Below are 20,290 nucleotides of genomic sequence, written 5' to 3'. Positions count from 1 at the left end.
ATGATGGTACGGTTCAAATAAAAACTGCAGGCATAGACTTCCTGACTGTATCAGGAGATCTTAAAGGTCTTTTTTTAAATCACAGAATTCAGCTTTATACGACAATTATCCAAGATGTAAGATACATATAAATATGTTATCAAAAAACAACACAAACCAGACATTTTTATTTAGAGTCACTGAAAATAATTCATAGAATACCAATATTCATTGACAGCTGCAGGTGCGGCCCTCTAACGCTAGGGGGAGTAAAGCTCCTCCTTCACGTCCATATTTTCTGCAGCGTGAAGATGGAACAAACACACACGCCAACTGATTGAACTTGGTTTATTTCCTCTTATCTCCAAAACATTTTTTTTTACCTTGCTTGCACTTAGAAACAAATCTATTTGGCTATAACGTAAAATACTGAAAGACTATGAGGGCATATTCATTTCACTTTTCATTTAATGTTGAATGGAAATCAGTACAGGTATTTTCATGAAGAGTATTGTAGAAGTGAAATGTGAAACACACACTTCTACGTATGTGTGTCACTGCTCTAGTCTTGGAGTTACAGCAGAATGGCATAAAATAAGTTATTCCCCTAGTGTTTACAGTAACACCTCATTTGGACATGACAAAAGCTCAATGGACACCCAGCAGGAACAGCGAATAGTATGTGAATACATTTTTACAAAAAGGTCTACACAAACAATACATTATATGATGTAATTCAACATGACAGGGGCACACACATCCTCACACATACACACACACACACGTTTCCATGGCTTTTTTTTTTCTTCTGGAGATTGTACAGCAGTTTCGGAGCCTTTCTGTCAATCACACACTGCAGAGAGTCGCCATACTCGGGGATGGGGGGACTATTTACATTCTTTCATACAATATTGCACTTATTGGCCCATTGCATCTCACAGCAAGTGCTGTGACGATGCTTCTAAATCTGTAACACAGTGACATTTATATATATATATATATATATGTATGTATACGTATGTATGTATGTACACACACACTTATCATATATAGCTACTAAGAAAAGTCAGGGTTGACTTCATGCAAATGTTTTGGAGTTTTTAATTATGCAACACACGATAAAACAAAGGTAATGTTTTGGCACTTTTTTTATGAACTGCAAAGCATAAAGGCTTTCTGCGTTTTCCTGTAGATTCTCTTTTCAACTTAAATTACGTGTGGACTTTATGATAAGAGGGGCGAAGTCCGCTTTTTTAACCGGGTGAGGTTTATTTTCTTTGACAAAGGATTTGAATTTAACGCACAAAAGTGACCCACAGCATGCTGACTGAAAAAGAGTCTAGTAAAAGTTTATATGGCTGTTTATTCAGTGCATGATCAGCTGGTTGACACCATGCGCTCTGCTGGGTCTCACCGGCGCTTCCATCAATGAACGGGGGATTTTTGCTCCGTGTGGGATTAGTCTTACCAGATGTGTCCGTCGATGTAAAAGTACGCATGATTTATGTTTTGGCAGCATGCTCATCGCATCAAACTTACAAAGGGTCACCTCAGATACTTCACACATCTACAAACAGCAGAACATCAACATGACACATGGGGCTCACAGGGGAGCGTACAGAGGCCGTCTTAAGGATGCTAAAAAGGCCACTTTTCATGATCAGGTTTGTGTTTTTTTATTATTTCAAAGAACAAACTACACTCCTTTGTGAGTCAAAGGTTAAACGCGCACTCGTGCACGACCACTTTAGCACGGTCGTTACACGCGTGATGGCTGCTACATCCTCTGTTACACCAGTGCACACGATCTGGCAGCTTTAGGAGAAAAACTACAAAAGGAGAATAGATCATTTCTATTTTAAATGAAACATTAATTAAAGCACTTTAATTATGCGGGGATTTTAAAGATTAACTGTACATTATGACAGAGGACTATTTCGAGCCTCATCCATCACACGGCAGAACTAGAAGATGAGAACAGGGTGTCTTTCTAAATATTCTGTGGTATTTTACAGGGGTTATATCTGTTTTGTTTTTTTTCTTATTCACCTGTGATATTATGTGATAAAGTTTAGAGACAGCACGACAGTGAGTCTACCACTCAGGAGGGTTTCAGCTGGAGCTCAAAAGCAGCAGGAGCAGGAGTAATAATGCTGAAGGAGCAGAACTCTGTACACTGTACCGCCGTGCAGGAGCAGCGCTGCCCTCCCGCCACTCTTCGCCATCATCAGTCACTAACAGTTGCACCCGGGCTGCTGGAGCGGCGGAGCGCTGTCCGTGAGTTTGGCACTAGGCGCTCCTGTGGTGACGGCCGGATCGCCGTCCAGGCTCTCGGACATCTTGTCGCAGATGAGGTCGACGAGGCGTTCGAAGGTCTGCTTCACGTTGATGTTGTCTTTGGCGCTGGTCTCGAAGAATTCAAAACCTGGAAAGAGCAGTGACGTGAGACATGGAAACATCGGCAAGCTACACATCAAACGTTGCCCCATTTTGGCTCCTGAGCCACGGATGGCTGCAGAAACAAAAATGTTTCTCTGCTCTTGTGGAGGATGTGACGTCCTCACGACTTACCCAACTGTTCCGCCAGCAGCCTGCCGCTATCCACTGACACCACTCTCTCCTCATCCATGTCGCACTTGTTCCCAGCCAGAACTACCTGAGCATTATCCCACGAATACGTTTTGATCTGGGTCGACCTGCGCAGAAACATCAAACCATCAAAGGCTGCCAAAGATGGACAGTCTAAAACTTTTCAGACCTTTTATTGTGTCATTTGTTTTGGAAGAAGAGGAGCAAGAGGGATGACAGAGCGGAGGACATGCGGACGGGTCATGAACGCTTACATCACACCCATCGCAGCATCATGTCCTACATGAATCACTCGTGGCAAAGCTGGAAAACTGGGTCGACTGATCCTCATGACACAAATACACACAAGTAGTAGTCAAAATGCTGTTATTTTCCATCTATTCTGTAATTTCCCTTTCTTTCTCTGCTTGATCTAATTTCTGGTTATAGAAGGTATTGGAAATCGGTATTGGACTGTATTGAACTATTATTATAGAGCTAAAAACAGAGTTGCCCTGATCGGAAGAACTTAGAGGTGAACACTGACACTCGCTTCCAGATATGCCCCAATGATCTTTGTGTTAATATATTACATGTGCACACATTTGAACCTTGTATGAATTTCATGAGGGTATTCTAATCATGGTATTATGTACTATATGTAAGTAATTCATACTTACTGTTTAGATGGACTCATTTACAGGAAATGCAGAGTAGGGACGAAACATAATATAGGATATTTATCCGCTACTGGCGGATAAAATGGATCAGGTATCAGTGGGGAGAGTCGATGGTATCGGTATCAGGTCTGAACCATGATTAAAGATTTATTCAGTGATTTTTTTCATTCAGTGTTACTGAATCTGCTGAGGTGGGAACGGTGTTGAGTGCTTCGTCTTGTCTGTTTGCAAGGATTATTGGGTAAAGGAGTCACTGACATTTTTTTGTGAAAATTTAGAAGATGAAGTTCTACAAATGACTCAATTTTGGGAGGAATCTGCTTCCAGATTTGGATCACAAGTGTTTTATCGAGGAAAATAGCACTCGCTGCAATACCAAGAAGAAACAGCAGATGGCGCAAATGCCCACATACTGGACATAAGTGGGTCGTTTTGGTGTCGTTGTGGTTAGGCAAATTAAAATTTCCTCCTACATAAAATAATAAATTATATGCAGAAAGTCCAGTATCTTGAAAAGAAAAAAGATGTTTCATTTTCTAGAAAGTGTCTTCTGTGGTGATGTTGTTTAAGGGAGAAAGAGAGTAAAAAGGGGGAGGAGAGAAGGAACAAGTGAGAAAAACAGCAAATGCTGACTCTGGATATCTATATGTAGAGTATTTTAACTCTACACCTTGGCAGCTTTCACTTAATATATGAAAATATTCATCTAATTCTTTTTTTCCCTCAAGACTATTCAATTCTATGACGAGGAACCCCTTGATGAAAACAATATTAGGGGAAAAACCCTCAATTTCTGACACCAATAGTGAATTTTGTCTTTCAGGAAATGAGCAGAACGTCAGAAGCTTAGAGTCCAGGAAAGAGTCGTTTCCCGGGCAACCTGACTTTTCAACAACCTCGTCACCCTCCACGAATGAAAGGGAAAGTGGAGTTAGAGCCTGTGGCAAAAGTATAAATAGAAAAAAATCCAGTGCCTGTGCGGGGAGTGAAAAGAGTCTCTCTCCTCGCACACGGTTGACAGGTCTGTGCAGCGTCTGATACGCCAGCGCTCTGATGTAACAGGGCCCAGGCTGCCAGTGACACACTTGGCTCAATTAATAATCATACCCATCACAGACGGCCTGGACTGTGGCGCTCCATTCAAGCATCGCACAGCCGTGGAAGTGCGACCTGAGAGTCTGCCTCTGACCTCGCCTCTTGGGAGAATCTTGTTTTGTGCAAAGTTGGCAACTGTAGCGTCGAAGCTGCTACTGATGATTGAGTTATCATCACATAATTGCATCCGAGAAAGTCGGGCATTATGAAACTGGGTGGTGTTGTTGCACCAGAAACACTCAGCAAATACTGTCCCAAACTCCCAAACTGCACCATCAATATGCAAATCATGGCCATGTGCTTTTTATTCAACACTGCCACCGGCAGATTAGTATCTCTGCTCAAGGAAGAGGGACATTTAAAAAGGAAATGGCATAACTTTACAAGTTTTTGGAGCAGGAATCTTAACCCAGAAACCTGAGGTTGGAATGAATGAATTGTGGGAAATAGAAGACTTTTGGGCCTTTGGTGACATTGTTTTGTGTGACTCACAAGCTCTGGGACCTACTGCCTGGAGCTGCAAAATGAGGCTGGGACCAAAAGATGGGCACGCACTACAAGCAGAAATGCGTAAAGAGATACGGGCTTGATAAATTGCTCAGGGTGGAAGATCCGATTTGTGAGGGAGAAGCATGGAAGCAATCAAATATATCAAAAACGCTCCTTCTCATTATTGAGACAGACAGGAAGCATGAACAGGATATGAGATAACATCATTTCAAAAATACACTAAAATAGATGCGCATCGCCTAACTCACCAATCCTGCACGGCGCCAAAGGACTCCTCGTTGGTGATGTCATACATCAGGATAAAGCCCATGGCTCCACGGTAGTATGCAGTGGTGATGGTCCTGTAGCGCTCCTGGCCCGCTGTGTCCTACAAGCATGTGGATCGAGCGCTATTGTAAGTCTTCTGATTATAATCACGCTGTCATGCTCAGCAACATTGATCGGACCCCGCACAGCATATTTCATCGTGTTAGATGAAGAGACATCAATCTCTGGTCTTCATACAGTATGAGGAGGTTATTTTAGCCTTAATGGAGCAGCCGCTCAGTTTGCTACATCTACAGAAGATAATGAGCACCGCTGTTCACGGGGTGGAAACGATCGTTAAGCTAACTGGTCTGCACTGATGACATGCCCAATTCAGGACTTGATTTCATGGACTGAGGTGATTGATTCTTTCCTCACCTTCCTCACCAACTGTGCTGCACGCGCCAGCGTATTTAGAGATCGTCTGTTTAGAATCGGCCCTTTAAACACTGGAGGATCAGTGAAATTTAGGCCGACTTTCCATGACGAGTCCGAAGCAACTGCTCGGAAAGCAAGGGGGGCAGGGGTTGCGCAGCATTTGCCCACAAATGGCCCTGGAAACAAACAACCGTTGCGGCTTTTGCTACAGGATGAAAAAAATGCTAATGAATCCCAATTCAGACAGATGCTGCTGCTGCACAAAAAGCATTTATCCATTAGGAAGGAAAAGAATGGCCAGCACTTCTGCTTGTTTAAGCCTTTTCCTCATGATATCTTTAGAGAAATGGTTCCCGGACCCCTGCGTCTGTTGTTTTGTTGCAAGTCAAACAGCAATAATCCCATTTGTGTCCCTGCTGCACTGTTGTTCCACCCACAACAAATGTGTTTGCAGGCCGGTGTGAATCATGATGGAGAGGTTCTGGCTGTCCTACTTGGCTCCTGTGAAACAGCAGGCCGGAGCAGCACTGCCGCCACACGGCCTCTGCCGACGACATCAATGCGCTTGTTATAGCCGGAGGACAGATCTGACCTTCAGTCCGCAGAAACACAGCGCTCACATTCTGTCAGGCGTTCACACACACGGAGCTCGGGCCCGCTGTCAGTCATATGCAATATGCAGAACTAACGGCTGCATTTTTAGTGGAAATCTACATGAACTTTCAAAGGTGAGCAGCTAATTGGTCATCTTAGTACTTTAGCCTCGTTTTTCTGTTCCCCGTCCCCTGAAAAACAAAAGTTGGAAAAGCCTCTCTTGTAGTCTGCAGCCCACGGACACTCTCCTCATCTCTATTTGTGCCATTATATATGGGATAGGATATGGTTAATTGCCACCCCCAAATAAGATGGTCAAGATAAATCCCAGCCTTAAGAGCAGCACACAGAGAGGATGATGGGGAAGCTGTCTCTCTCACTCAGCTGCCACAAGACAGACAGGTTCTACGGCTCCGATCAGCTCCTAATTAAGCAGCCGCGACAGCTCTTCAGTTTCCCACACGTTGTGAGTGAGGTGTTGCTTCGGTGTTCAACCCAGTGTGCCAAACTAACACTTACCAGTGTGCCAAACTAACACTTACCAGCCTCCTGTTAGTAATGTTGGCACTTCCATCTGTCTCTGTGCATACATCACAAAGTGTAAAAGCAAAGGAAGCCATTGTTGAAGGCTTCTATTATCTACATAACTGAATCTTTAATCTCAGGAGAAAAAGCTATAGTGAAACGGGGGGAATTAATGCAAAACCTGTGCAGTTTTGTCCTTAAATTGAACGGCAATTTCAGGACAAACAAGTCTGCACGCAGCGTGCATGAATCGGGAATCATCCCGTCAGTCTCAGGAATGTATTGGTTAGATAAGAGAGATGTGGGCACAAGTCTGTTTTACCCTGGCAGGCTGAAGTCACTCTGCTGGAACACGAGACAGGAGAACAAGAGACACGCAGGGGCTGGGCCTCTGGAAAGGGCCCCTTCCCCCTTAAAGCAGGGGTAGTCCTCCAGAAGACCTTGGAGGACAAGGGAAAACTGACTCCAGGCAGACGCTACCTGCATTCCAACATCAAATCAAATGGAAATGTGTCTGCCTGGAACCTGCAGCTGTGGCTTTTTCTCAGAAAACAAATAAGAAAACTAAATCAAACTCTTCCCAGGATAAATATGTGAGATGAGATGCTTGTGAAGAAGGACTGTCTTCAGTAATGGCCTCCCGGTTCAGATTTATTTCAGAGCCGGACATTTTTGGGGACTCGGGTCTGAATTTTTCATGATCTCAAGTTAATATTTCATACCCAAATCTGCAGTTTGATCCTCTTATCGTTCTTGTACACAGTCTTCACTTTGAAGTCGATGCCCACGGTGCTGACGAAGGCTGAAGTGAAGGCATCGTCTGCATAGCGGAAGAGGAAAGACGTTTTGCCCACGCTGCTGTTGCCGATGATCAGCAGCTTGAACATGTAGTCGAAGTTCTGGTCACCTCCCTCTCCCTTCCCTTTCACATCCTGAGTGGCAGCCATCTGTGAGAACAATAAGAGAACGACTTGAAAGACTCACCTAGAATTAATGTGACCCTTCGGGCTTCCGAATGACTGCCAGCTGTTACATAAAACAGAGCAGGAAGTAGACCAGAGCAGTAGCTCCATGTTGTTCATGTGCGCTGTGCAAGCTCGCTGAACAGGCCGCGGATCAGAGGTGACAGAAGGCTGTGTCAGGCAAACCAGCATGACCATCACAGCAGGATAATGTATTGATGGCCATTAAATAAGAAACGTTCCCAAGGGGCTGAGCTTGTTTTCAGCTAATTCAAATGAAAGTAATTGGATAGACTGGCTGACAGTAGGCACAATTCGAATTGTGTTTTTTTTTTCCCAATGTAAGGACATTTGCTCAAGCCACAATTGGGGCTCTGCAAGGAACTATTTAAAGATGATGTTCTTCCTTCATAATTTAAAATCCTTTTCACACGTCTCATCTGTTTTCGCATTAAATCTGCTCTTGTACCAATGATATCTTCCCTGATGTATATTTCTATTTAAAAAACACACCACGACGATATGAACATGGTTCTCTTAGCTCCAAGGTGAATGTTTTGAGCAGCCAGCTACAGACGGATGCCGTGCCTCGATGTGGCACATCCAGCATCGCTCTCCGTCCGCTTCCGTGTATAGAAAACAGCATTTCCAAGGACGCTGCTTTTAATCTACGTGCCCGGCCCTGGCATATGCACACATTACAATAAAAGCGGTCGATCTTATATGAATTAACGCGGTGCAGAAGAGCCAGCTAATGTTAGACGAGCAGCACTGGGCAGGAGGTCATTTTTACCTATTCGTGAAATTCTCCCGAGGAAGCCGGATTAGAAACTATCGGAGCGCGTCGCTGTCGTCGTGCGGACAAACCTGTTCTTGGGGTTTGAGGCCTCGGCTCTATTTGTGTCTGTTTCTTGTGTCAAATGCAGGAATTCTGTTTCAGCACCCGGGAGCTGTCCCCTCCGCTTCTGATGTGGCACGCGCTCCGGCGCTGACGCGGCTGGCTCGCGTGAGATGAGCACGAGCAGCAGAGTGCGTTTGACGCGGGCGTCTCTCGCGTCACGTGCGGACATTTAGATTTGATGGGGGTTGTAGTTTTTCCGAATGTAGACCTTTAACTACATTATTCAGCATCATCTTGAACGAGATCAAAAAAACCCGAATAAACATAAACCAATACAAATACTGAAAATGATCCTGGCGCTTACCTTCCCATACAAATCCATTTTCTGTTGTCTGGTTTCAAATTCACTGTACTAGCAACGCACTATCTGGGTAGCATCATCTGTCCTTTAAAAAAAAAAAAGCAAGAAATATAATGGCCACTCGATTTGCGTCACTCTCCGCCGGTTTTCCTGCCGTCCCCCACCCACGCAGCCGGCAGCGGCTGAACAAATAAAAGAGGCTGGAGTGGTGATGAATAATATTATTAGGGAGCTTTTAGCGGGCGCATCTGTTTTGACCTAATTTAAAATGTATTCACACAGGCTTCCTTAATCCGCCCACATTACTGATGTTAAATATGTCATAAGCGTTTTACTGCAAATGGCATTTTTATTACACCTGAAGCCGACGTTGTCCATCACCAATGCGTAAAGAGCCACCTGCACCAGACACAACAGACACGATTCAATGTGCGCAGCGCGGATTAAACACCGTCACCTCTCCCTCTTTGACAGCTGCTTTAAGGACTCGGTGACTAACGTCTGATAGGGTGTATGTGAAGTTGTGGGGCGGGATGTGGGGTGATATGACTGCCCATTGACCCCAGGATCTGCAGACTGCGCAGAAGAAAAGGAGGGCAGGTCAGGTAGGCTGCTCAAACATGTCTGTCCCTGTTCTGTCCCAGCTTCACCCAAAACATGCCCAGTCTGTGCAGATTCTGTCTCAGTTATACACATAAAGCGTCGACTAGTGAGTTGGCTCGTAGATATGTTGGACATGTATGTCGATTAATCCTTAAAAACATGATGTTTTCATATTGTACTTTGATTTTAGGGGGTGTGGGGGGTGAGTGATTGCGCAAAACGTCCGCGAAAGTTTAATCCGAGCATGCATTTCCTCTATTTCCGTGTGTGCGTAAAACGAAACTATTCTAGATGTTTCTGTGAGCATAATGCCGTAAGGGCACCATCTGCTGCTGGAAATGTGTCATAGGTTTCGACCCGACGTGGCCGCCATGTGGTTTATCATTAATCCGGAAGTTTTGGCAGAAATCAGATAACAGTTGCACCGTGAAGCTTCCATAATGTTTGACAGCAACCGAGGTTGTTACTGAATGAATAATGGCCCAGTTTCTCCGAGGAAATTCAACAGGTGCCAAGTGTGACTTCAGCAGGCGATGATATTTTCATCATTGAGCCAATCCCATTTGAAGCTGTCTGTCATAACAAGCTGAGACTGTCATCGGCTGACTGTCCATGTCGATAGCAGCAACACAAAATGTGTTAATGTCTTGAAAAATCTGCAAAAGGCTGCACAGTTTTATACCTTCATCTGCACCCACCGTCCCACGAAAACAGTCAGACTTTTCATTCATGCAGGTTGCAATGGAGGACTCAATCGATGTGATTCTGGAAGGCCACACTGGGGTCCTGTCCCCCCACAGACCCCACCCCGCCGTCTCAGCCTGCCTCGGTGCTCTCTTCACAGCTGTGTATGGAGTGTGGAGCACCTTTGCTCTGCCTGGCCTTGGTACCATCCCTAGGAAACTCAAGGTTGTTTTTTGTGCTCAATTTCTTAAGAAAAAAAAAAGAGTGCGTATGAAATAAGAAAAACACTAAATATAACTTGCACATTAATAGTGGTTTGCTTACTTTGGAGCAAAGTGCTCTGTCATTGCAACAGATGTGAGAAGGGAACAAAACAGTAAGTGTGCTGAGGCATAAAGTTAATATCTTAATTTACAGCTGGACGACATTTTCTTTTGTAATCAAAATAGATGTGAAGAAACTGACTTTTTCCACCTCGATCGTGCGTGCTTTTGTATTGACCCAGCCTGTGTGTTTGCACTGTGGCCCAGGTTCCGTATTTACCCTCCAGTAGAGTTCAAACACTGAATATAATGAAGCTGCTGGAGGGACGAACGGGTCGGTTAGTAGATCTGGGGTCAGGAGATGGAAGAGTGGTGAGTGTGCTGTTATTCTCTACCTCCAGAAAGAAAACACACATGGCAAATCTTAAATTACAGAATCTGTTCTGTGAAGTGACGTACTGGTCTTTAAGCGCTTTTATCAACACATGGGATCTTTTTAGGTGTTCGCAGCCTCCTCCACTGGTTTCCAGTGCACCGGCTTTGAGATTAACTCTATTTTGGTGGCCTATGCCAGAAATAAGGCCCGCTGGAACGGCCTGCCCACCAGCCAGGCGGCCTTTGTCAACAAAGACTTCTGGAAGGTAAAAAATAGTCTTGAAAAGTGGGAGTTCAGTATTTTTTTAACCTACTTAAAGATGCTCTTCTCTCATAGACTGATTTATCCCATTTCAACAACGTGACTGCCTTCCTGGCACCAGGAGTGGTTTGTATGTTTTTGCTCTTCTTTGCTGCGTGACTTTTCAAGTAATTAAATTTTTTCTTTTACTTTACAGATGGCTGTTCTGAGTGAGAAGCTTTTAAAGGAGCTTCCTGATGATGCACGTGTCATTTCCTGCCGTTTTCCCATCCTTGACTGGCCAGTACAATCATCTGTTGGTTCTGGTCTTGATCAGACTTTTGCTTATGACATTGGCATTGTTCGTGCACACCTGCGAAAAGCCCCAGAAGCTGAGGTGTGACTATGTCAGAATGATTTTTGGGTTATTTTCTTTAACCAGAAGTGCACTAAAACCATATGAATCAAATATTCTTTTGGCCCTCTAACATATTTTTGCCTATTTTGTAAATAATTTATGGCCAGAAAATACTTGTGGCTAAAAAACTTCACTAAAGCAGTTTTACTTTCAGCAATAATAAACTTCTGTTTGCTTCACTTGAGTATTTTTTGTGTTGTACCTGATGTCTCAAGGATACTCAGATTTTGTTTGGTTTGTTTTAATGATATGGGCCACCTGAGTTTGGATAGTCTGAAGAGGTTAAACAGTATAAGCAGTAAAATAAATTTGAAAGTACTCTCAATTTTGGATTGCTGGGAAATTACACCCAAGAGTAATTGTAGTTTATATCAGAAAATAAGGCTCAGTTTATGCAAATAGGAGCACTATCTACCAGATTTAGGCCCATTAATACCGCTTTAAATCCAGAGATTTTAAAGATTGTGCATGGTCTCTGCTTTATTTCCTATTTTGCTTTCAAACTTGATTATCTGCAAGTGGACGAAACTGCGTCTCTATCGTGTAGTATGTGGATCGTCCACTCGGAGGCGCTAGTGCTACAGAATGGTGTTGAAATCAAATCCTTCCTGAATAACATAAAGATTATTATTGCCTGTGCTCATTTTTTCCCTAAGTACATTATCTTATAAACCCGCTTTTGTTGCATTTAAAGAAACAGATGGGCCACAGACGCCCCAGGCTTCATTAATGCTGTGGGTGGAATCTGGCAGCGATTCAGCTGATCATATGAACGGCTAGAAAATAGAATCCGCGTTGTCTCCTCACATTATGTTCACGTCCGTTCCGTCATCGACGAAGGTGTTCTTGCAAAGTCAATCGAGATCAGCAGCCCATAGTGTCGTTTCGCACCGTGACGTCACTGAGAAGGCGGCAGACAGCGGGCGGGGAATCCACCAGACTATAAAACCTCCGAGACGGACTCTCCGTGCAGCATTCGGATTGCAGGCCAGTGAGAGACGTCTGATGGAAATACAGAGAAACAGCGCCCCCCAGCACATAAACAACAGCAGCATGTGTGAGCCGACGCAGAGATCCTGCGAGCCTCGCAGAAAGAGAGCCGATGAACGCAATGCGCCCCCGGAGATGGCCAGGATAATCACCGATCCGGCCACTGGGAAGTGCTACTGCCGTGGGAAAGTTTTGGGAAAGGTACCGCAAGCAGAGTCCCTGCTGCAACTTTTGGATTTATACCCACAAACGAAGACCCCGCTTAACAATATCTTTTTTTTAAAAAAAATTAAAAAATATATATATTTTACCATTTATTTTCCAGGGAGGTTTTGCAAAATGCTACGAGATGACGGACCTCTCCACCAACAAAGTATACGCGGCCAAGATAATCCCACATGCGCGCGTCTCCAAACCTCACCAACGGGAGAAGGTAAGCGCGCAACAGCCGTGGTCATCGCTGATCCACCATTCGGAAGAAACTACCCCGAGTAACAGTTGTGGCTCTTCTGTCTTTGTCCCCGCTAGATTGACAGAGAGATCGAGCTGCACAGAATACTGCACCATAAAAACATTGTGCACTTTTATCACCATTTCGAGGACAAGGAAAACATCTACATCCTGTTGGAATACTGCAGCCGCAAAGTGAGTCCTTGAGTCTGAAAAGTGCTTATTAGCATCAAATGCAGATAAAATATCCAGTAGACATATCCAGAGCATGTCCCAAACATAGGACTCTTTACTTAAAACTTCCTACCGATTTATGTTAAGGAAAACACCCCATATGATGAAGCTTTGCCCATGACGATACTGTTAAAACTGGGAACAGCTCCATAACCATACTTCTGTATCTGTTTGCAGTCATTAGCCCATATCCTGAAGGCTCGCAAAGTGCTTACTGAGCCGGAGGTGCGTTATTATCTGAGGCAGATCGTCTCGGGACTGAGGTACCTGCACGAGCAAGAGATCCTTCACAGAGATCTGAAACTTGGTGAGGACCCTGAACCTTGCACTATGCCTTTTATCCTGGGTCACATATTGAGTCCTCATCATCTCATTCTGCCTTTAGGTAACTTCTTTGTGAATGAGTCGATGGAGCTGAAAGTTGGCGACTTTGGACTGGCTGCCAAGTTGGAGCCGGCAGGAAACAGAAGGAAGACGATCTGTGGAACTCCCAACTACTTGTCCCCCGAGGTCCTCAACAAGCAGGGCCATGGCTGTGAATCAGACATCTGGGCTCTGGGCTGTGTAATGTAAGTATGCAGATGTGGATTAGATGGCTTCTGAAACTTCTTAACAGTTTTAAACAGATTTATAGGTTTGTGCCTTGCCTTTAAGCTCTTGGCTGGAATACATCTTGCACAATTCACCTAAAAGTTTGCTGCTTGTTTCTTCTCCAGGTACACCATGCTGCTGGGCAGGCCTCCATTTGAAACCACCAACCTGAAGGAGACGTATAGGTGCATTAGAGAGGCACGTTACTCCCTGCCCTCCTCTCTCTCAGCACAAGCTAAGCAGCTAATCACCAATCTGCTAGCCAAGACACCAGAAGACCGACCCAACCTGGACCTCCTTCTAAGACACGACTTTTTCACACAGGTCAGGCACCACTGTCGGCCTCTCTGGCTATCTTTTCCACTGTCTGTCTGTCGTTGTAGATATGTGTTTTTGCGACCCCTCCCACAGCTGCAGGCTAACTGGTTTTCGTTGTTTACAGGGCTTCAGTCCAGAGCGTTTGCCGGCAAGCTGTTGTCATTCGGCACCAGATTTCCATGTCTCTAGTCCTGCAAAGAGCTTCTTCAAGAAAGCTGCTGCTGCACTTTTTGGTGGAAGGCGAGAGAAGGTGAAATACTACGAGACGCTGAGTAAGTCTAACATTAGTGATGCTGCACTGAATTCACTGCTAAAGCAACGCCCACACACCACTTCCGCTTTTGCATTTCTGAGATCATGGATGCAGGAAACCTGTGCACCATCTTTCACTTTCACTGCTGTGTGGGATAACTCTTGATTTTCATTTTGGTTTTAACAGACAAGCTAACCAAAGAGGAAGAGGAGATCTACCAACTGCAGCACGATCTTGAGAGAACAGCTATCACCCAGCAACGGAACCAAAAAGTTTCTGAGGTAAGCAGCTTTTGTGTACTGCAACTCGGGAGGGCAAGTGCTCAAAATGTGCACATTATTAATAGAGCTGTTACATTAGCTCAGGATCAAGCTGGAGACAATCCAATGAGTCACTGAGTTTCAATAATAAACTTCTTCACAAAATAAAGCACTTGGTGTTTTCAACCTTTTTAAGCCAGCCACTCTGAACGTGTGGGCGATCAATGAGTCACAGTAGGAAGAGATGATCTAAATCCCACAGATTTTAACTCCTGTCGTCATCATTTCCTACCTAAGAATGGAAGTCCACTTCCGCCATCTGTCGAGAACCCCGTTGCCCCGGCAACAGAGAACCAGCCTCCGTCGTCGCGAGATACCATCCGTCTGATTGTCAGAGGGAGTCTGGGGAGCTGCAGCAGCAGCAGTGAATGTGAGTTCACCTTAATTGATGTTGATAGTTTCCAGATCATGTACCTGGGAAGCCTCAGAGTATTTGGTTGGGGTTGGGCTTCGCATCTTGCATGATCATACTAATGCCGACTTGATGTTCCTCAAGGCCTCGAAGACAACACAACCGGCAGCGTAGCTGAGACTGTTGCCAGCGTGTTGAGGGGATGTCTGGAGAGTATGCCTAAAGGTGAGTCAGCTTAATGGAATAACATGGTCCATCCGAACCTTGCATTAATTAAATGAGTAAATAATCCCCCACTGAGAACTGCCGTGACCACACTAGAGCTGCCCTTCTGTCTCTCTTTATTATTCACCCGTCTGGCTGATCAAAATGCCATCCCAACTCGGTCTGCATTTCCCTTGGCCGCAGTATTTCAACGAGATAATTTGTTGAATCTTTGACTCCTCGGCGTCGGTGCATTCTAATCCTCTCTCTCTCCATTTCCTCCCCCTCCCCCAGCGGATAACATTCCGAAGGGATCAAACAGCTGCAATCTTCAGTGGGTGACTAAATGGGTGGACTACTCCAACAAGTACGGCTTCGGCTACCAATTGTCTGATCACACCGTGGGAGTTCTCTTCAACAACGGCACTCACATGAGCCTCCTCCCAGACAGAAAGTACGTTTTATTCTGCTCTTTCACAATTCTCCAATGCTGTATTGATTAGTCACTCCATGCGGCAGATGGTGCGTTTAGTCTCGCTGCAATCAGGAATTGTCAAGGACACCAGAAATTCATAAATATTTGCCTAATGTTTGGGTTTCTCTCCCCTTCAGGACCATCCATTACTATGCAGAGCTGGGTCAGCGCTCCGTCTTCCCAACATGTGAGGTTCCTGAGCACTTTGTTGGCCAGGTGACTGTGCTGAAGTACTTCTCCCACTACATGGAGGAGAACCTAATGGACGTAAGTTGCTTTGTCTCTTTGCCTCTTTTCATTCTTCATGCTGTGGCTTGTATCATTCCAATGTGTTAACTCCTTTGCTTTCCTAGGGCGGGGACCTCGGTAGTATGACAGACGCAAACATGCCCAGACTCTACCTGTTGCAGTGGCTCAAATCTGACCGCGCCCTCATGATGCTTTTCAACGACGGCACTTTCCAGGTGAACACATTCACAGAAATTCAGCTGCAACAGCGTCTCTGTCAGTTGCAAAGACCAGAAAAATACTAACATAAACTGTTCTCTTTCTAAAGGTCAACTTCTACCACGACCACACCAAGATCGTTCTTTGTTGTCAGAGGGACGAGTACATGCTGACCTACATCAACGAGGACCGTGTCTCCAAAACCTTCAAACTCAGCTCCTTGTTGACGTCGGGCTGCACCGCCGACCTGCAGGAACGAATGGCGTACTCCCTGAACATGCTTCTGCAGAGATGCAGCTAAAGCTACGCTGCTCCATTTTGGACTGAATTAAACAGACAAAACCAGCTGTTACACGACTTCAGAAGGATCCGTGAGAGGAGGATTTGTTTGAGGATGTATAATTGACAAGTGATTTAATATTCTGAGACTGTCTCACTGTCGTGACTCAGCCTGAGGTGCAGTTGGAGAGGAACAACACCCAGCTGGACTGGACGAGGAAATAAAATGTAGCAAAATAACAGGGCTAAGGGCTGATATGTATGTTGATAGAGGAAAGACTGAGCTTGTTGGTGCGAGTATGTTGGTACGAACTGTGTAACAAAGAGGTTTTTTTAGGGAAGAGAGGGTTGTTTTGGAAGTAAATTCAAATGCTGGGCTGGCCCCATCTTAAAATGTATGATATGACTTGTGTTTTATAGAAATGATGCATAAACTGATGCTCTGAATGTAACCAGAGCAGAACTGTGGAATATTCTCAATGGTGTACAGTGCTTGTCATAGCAACTTTACATACAAATGAGTGAATTATGCTTGTGGTTGATGTGTGAGTGTGTGTGAGAGAGACACGTGGGGGGATGGACAAAATCACACCTTTATACTGTGATTGTTCTCTTTAATAGATGGACTCAGCACACTGAGCTGAGAACTTGAGGGATAATATGGAGAACAAGAAGAAAATAAACAGTACAGGCATCCTCCTAGAATGCATTAAGAGCCATTATCCTCTGAATCAAATGTCCTGGATAAATTATTGTGTAAAAAAGTGCAGTATTTATTTATTTAATAAAAAAAAAAACATTTTCTAAAAAAAATCTCTATGCTGATTTTTGGTTTTGAACCTAATGTTTAGTTTGTTTAATATTTAATTAGCAGTTCCTGGGTTTGTGTACTCTGCATTATGGGTAAACACAATTTAGGGTAAACATACTCCCATCAGTGTACTGGTCCAAATGAAAGCAATCAGTTTATCTTCAAAGTTGTGTTTGCAGTAGGAAATGGTCACCCAGGGATGGACTCACGATTGGCGACATATTTATGCAGGAGATACCTGTGCCTTATCAGAGATGGCAGTTATATCACTGCTGCTGACCTTGGATCACTCAAGCATGCACACAATGGTCCACAGACACAGACACAGGGCTGCGAAGACAGACAGACAGACAGACAGACAGACCGACCGACCGACCAATAAAATGAGGTAACAGTACTTTTGCAGCTGTGCGTCACACCTTTTCTCTGAGCGTGATTACAATCATGTTAGCATCCTTTCACAGTCACCGATTATAACCATGGAAACAAGGAGTACTAATTTGGACACAGCCGGAAATCAGTAACGGCTACGTAAGACAACGGTAAAGTGGCTTTTCACGCTGGGAGCCAGAGTTCCAGCTGTGACATGCTTCCGAAAGCGTAGCGCATAACTTTTGCTATTGATCTATTTCCGCCGCAGCCTCCCTGTTATCCACATGACCGTATGATTTGATTGTTTGCTGAACACCCCGTCACCTTCTGTGCCTTTTTAATGCTCTGCAACCGAATGTGCATGCCTGAGTCATCCCCTTGAACGTTCACTCAGAATATCTGTACTGTTCAGAGTTCAATAATAAATGCCTCATCCATAAACATACCCACACAGACAAGAGCAGAGCAGGAAGTAGCCAACAAAGAGGCGCAGGAATTATTAATGAAGACACACGCAGGTTTGAGTGCGCTTATTTTGGCAGTAATGGCTCCTGGAATGGAGGATAGAAATAGATTTTGATGCCAACCTCAACATTTTGTGGCTTTCAAGACCATTTTTCACTACATATTTTCAGAGCGAGGCGCCACACCTCCATCAAAAGTGTGGAATTAATGAGGCAATGTCAATAAAAGCACTCCGGTTGGGAAAACGCACAGGTTAACATAAATCATTACCCGTCTTTTGTAAATTGTGCAGCGTTTAAAATCATCAAATCGGCGTTGGTCACATTTCTCTGTGTGCCGCTCAACTAAGAAGCCAGCCGAGGTCACAGAGCTTCAAGTGTGAGTTCACTTGGTGTTCTTGTCACTGACATGTGAAGAAAAATTCAAAAAAAGTGTTGATCACAGTACTAGTTTTTTCAGTATCACCCACACAAAGCTGTTATGCCACACGGACACAGCAGTTCTGCAACGAGCCTAAGCTAAAACCAAGTCGGGGATCATTTTTCCTTCCATCAGAAAGTTTTCTGCTAGTAGAAAAGTGAGTCACCTCAACATTAAAAGTGATAGTAGGCAGACACAAAAAGCGTTGCTATGCAGGCACTCTGAGGGACCTTTGCATATCAAATGTTAGAACTCCTCCTACAAGCTGGACCGAAACAGAGTGTGTTATCTTTGATGACTATCCAGCCTCTGCTGGAGCCCACAGGGGAACAGTATCGACGAGAGATGTGAGCAACACACATCAGTCAAACCAGTTTACACTCAAATACTCCAGTTGCGCCAGGAGTGTGTCTCACGAACGTGTTCAAACATGTAAGAAATGTAACACATCTTTGCATGTGTGTATCTTTGTGTGCATGTGCTTCACTGCATATTTGGGTTTCTCCCTGGCGTGGCGTTCTGGATGAGTCATCCTCTAACCTGTGTCGGCTTCTGCTTCCAATGTTCTGGACTTGTAGGCTCTCTGATTCCTGCGTCTAAAATATTACCCACAGGCTATTAGCTGCAAAGTCTAAAACCAGTCAATATTCAGAGAATACACATGATGCAGTGTGGTAAAATTAGGGACTTTTCTGGACCCCCCCCCCCCCCCCCCCCCCCCCCCCCCCCCCCCTTCCCCAGACATGAATCACGTGCACGTGGTTAACTAAACTGACCTAATGTGACCTATCAGGCCTGCATCCTAGGGCATAAACTCCTCAGATCAGTTGCTAAAATGGTCATGTGTGGTCGATGAGAATCACAGGATGATGATTTGTGACGCTTCGATTCCTGCGTTCAGTTTCTGCAAGAATGTCTCAGGTCCTCCTCCACAATGTCAGCATAAAGTGTGACTCCATTAATGGAGCAACAAATGACTTGCTGTCTGCTTTAAAAACATCACATGAATGTGTGGGGGCTGCCTTGGGACAAAGGACAAAGATAATGTTGGAAAGGGCGAACAGAGCAACTCCACATCGGTGGAAAATCCCTGTTTTAATACAAAAACTAGCAGGAATATGGAAATAATAACTGGTCTATAATGAGGATCCTGGATTCGAGGGGGCATCAGGGGACCAAGTTGCATCGCTTTACGAATTTTCTGTGACTTACAGGAAGTCAAATACATAATCTTTACAATTCCATTTGAAGCTTTAAGCAAAAGTGCAACTTTGTTGTGGAATTTGTAACTTCTTTGGTGCAATTCACTCCAGAAGAAATTCTTGTGTTACTGCAGCCTGGTGCGTGCTGTCTGAACCAGGCTGGTTTTGGAGATAATTACTGCTTGGATGTTTCAATGCGACAGCTTCAATCAAAGAGGCATTGCAATTCATCCGTGCCAGAAACGGGTGGTTTCCTTTTTTAAAAATACATTTCACAAAGTTTCAACGTGTCAGACACACACGCGTGGTGCTGATCACTTCGGTCTAGTTAAAGCATTTTAAAAAAAGCTAAATAGGAAACCCTGCACGTAGGTGTATTTTTAGCATCAGAACACATAAATCTCATAATCTCGCAAATAAAAATGTAAATGTAAACCCATAAAATAAAATAAAAATCCTGATAGAGTATCTAAAGGAACTGATCCCATAATGCAGTCATGTTATGTTGAAATCAGTTATCAAGGACCTATGAACTGTGGGAAGTCTGTCAATCTGGCCCTGGTTTCAAGAGGCTCAGAGCAGCATTTCTGACCTGTGACTCACAATCTGTCATCCACAAAGTCTCTCTCTGTCCCTCTCTCTCTCTCTCTCTCTCTCTCTCTATCACACACACACACACAGACACACACGGACAAATACCACATTTGGGTTGGGCTGAATTGCT

At 44.4% G+C, this 20,290-nt stretch overlaps 3 protein-coding genes across 7 annotated transcripts; 2 read left to right on the top strand and 1 right to left on the bottom strand.

The window, feature by feature from the left end:
- Positions 1–313: 313 nt before the first annotated feature.
- On the bottom strand, positions 314–8,950 carry rab3c (RAB3C, member RAS oncogene family). Of its 3 annotated transcripts, none has more exons than XM_057033592.1 (5): positions 8,803–8,950; positions 7,358–7,582; positions 5,081–5,199; positions 2,551–2,675; positions 314–2,404 (listed from the first exon to the last, which is right to left on the bottom strand). In XM_057033592.1, the coding sequence occupies exons 1-5, from the start codon at positions 8,818–8,820 to the stop codon at positions 2,214–2,216; spliced, it is 678 nt and encodes a 225-aa protein (XP_056889572.1). In that variant the 5' UTR covers positions 8,821–8,950; the 3' UTR covers positions 314–2,213. The 3 variants fall into 3 exon arrangements, with proteins under 3 accessions (XP_056889572.1, XP_056889573.1, XP_056889574.1); XM_057033593.1 differs by lacking the exon at positions 8,803–8,950 and adding an exon at positions 8,465–8,745; XM_057033594.1 differs by lacking the exon at positions 8,803–8,950 and adding an exon at positions 8,391–8,695.
- Positions 8,951–9,003: 53 nt separating this feature from the next.
- On the top strand, positions 9,004–11,562 carry si:dkey-190g11.3 (uncharacterized protein LOC567059 homolog). 3 transcript variants are annotated; one of them, XM_057033591.1, is made up of 7 exons: positions 9,004–9,186; positions 9,274–9,404; positions 10,138–10,311; positions 10,617–10,721; positions 10,850–10,990; positions 11,062–11,112; positions 11,183–11,562. In XM_057033591.1, the coding sequence occupies exons 3-7, from the start codon at positions 10,144–10,146 to the stop codon at positions 11,366–11,368; spliced, it is 651 nt and encodes a 216-aa protein (XP_056889571.1). In that variant the 5' UTR covers positions 9,004–9,186; positions 9,274–9,404; positions 10,138–10,143; the 3' UTR covers positions 11,369–11,562. The 3 variants fall into 3 exon arrangements, with proteins under 3 accessions (XP_056889571.1, XP_056889569.1, XP_056889568.1); XM_057033589.1 differs by having other exon boundaries at positions 9,107–9,404; XM_057033588.1 differs by lacking the exons at positions 9,004–9,186; positions 9,274–9,404 and adding an exon at positions 9,410–9,537.
- A 781-nt stretch (positions 11,563–12,343) lies between these two features.
- On the top strand, positions 12,344–17,109 carry plk2b (polo-like kinase 2b (Drosophila)). The gene is made up of 14 exons (XM_057033601.1): positions 12,344–12,574; positions 12,699–12,806; positions 12,902–13,018; positions 13,235–13,364; positions 13,443–13,626; positions 13,774–13,972; positions 14,091–14,238; positions 14,406–14,500; positions 14,777–14,909; positions 15,036–15,116; positions 15,390–15,549; positions 15,708–15,837; positions 15,924–16,034; positions 16,127–17,109. The coding sequence occupies exons 1-14, from the start codon at positions 12,389–12,391 to the stop codon at positions 16,316–16,318; spliced, it is 1,974 nt and encodes a 657-aa protein (XP_056889581.1). The 5' UTR covers positions 12,344–12,388; the 3' UTR covers positions 16,319–17,109.
- The last annotated feature ends 3,181 nt before the right edge of the window (positions 17,110–20,290 follow it).

The sequence above is a fragment of the Takifugu flavidus genome, chromosome 5 (assembly GCF_003711565.1).
Source record: "Takifugu flavidus isolate HTHZ2018 chromosome 5, ASM371156v2, whole genome shotgun sequence".
NCBI lineage: Eukaryota > Metazoa > Chordata > Actinopteri > Tetraodontiformes > Tetraodontidae > Takifugu > Takifugu flavidus.
The sequence above is the reverse complement of the archived record's forward strand: the minus strand, read 5'-3'. Positions and strand labels throughout refer to the sequence as shown.

Excerpts from the sequence above, each read along its gene's own strand:
- rab3c (XM_057033592.1), bottom strand. Across the intron at positions 5,200-7,357 it reads GGATCAAACTGCAGATTTGG|GACACAGCGGGCCAGGAGCG; the intron begins GTATGAAATATT and ends ACATGCTTGTAG. Across the intron at positions 2,405-2,550 it reads GCTGCTGGCGGAACAGTTGG|GTTTTGAATTCTTCGAGACC; the intron begins GTAAGTCGTGAG and ends TGCTCTTTCCAG.
- si:dkey-190g11.3 (XM_057033588.1), top strand. The coding sequence starts at position 9,457 with ATGCCCAGTCTGTGCAGATTCTGTCTCAGTTATACACATAAAGCGTCG. Across the intron at positions 10,722-10,849 it reads GGTCAGGAGATGGAAGAGTG|GTGTTCGCAGCCTCCTCCAC; the intron begins GTGAGTGTGCTG and ends GGATCTTTTTAG. Across the intron at positions 11,113-11,182 it reads CCTTCCTGGCACCAGGAGTG|ATGGCTGTTCTGAGTGAGAA; the intron begins GTTTGTATGTTT and ends TTTACTTTACAG.
- plk2b (XM_057033601.1), top strand. The coding sequence starts at position 12,389 with ATGGAAATACAGAGAAACAGCGCCCCCCAGCACATAAACAACAGCAGC. Across the intron at positions 12,807-12,901 it reads AACCTCACCAACGGGAGAAG|ATTGACAGAGAGATCGAGCT; the intron begins GTAAGCGCGCAA and ends TGTCCCCGCTAG. Across the intron at positions 14,501-14,776 it reads GGAACCAAAAAGTTTCTGAG|AATGGAAGTCCACTTCCGCC; the intron begins GTAAGCAGCTTT and ends TTCCTACCTAAG.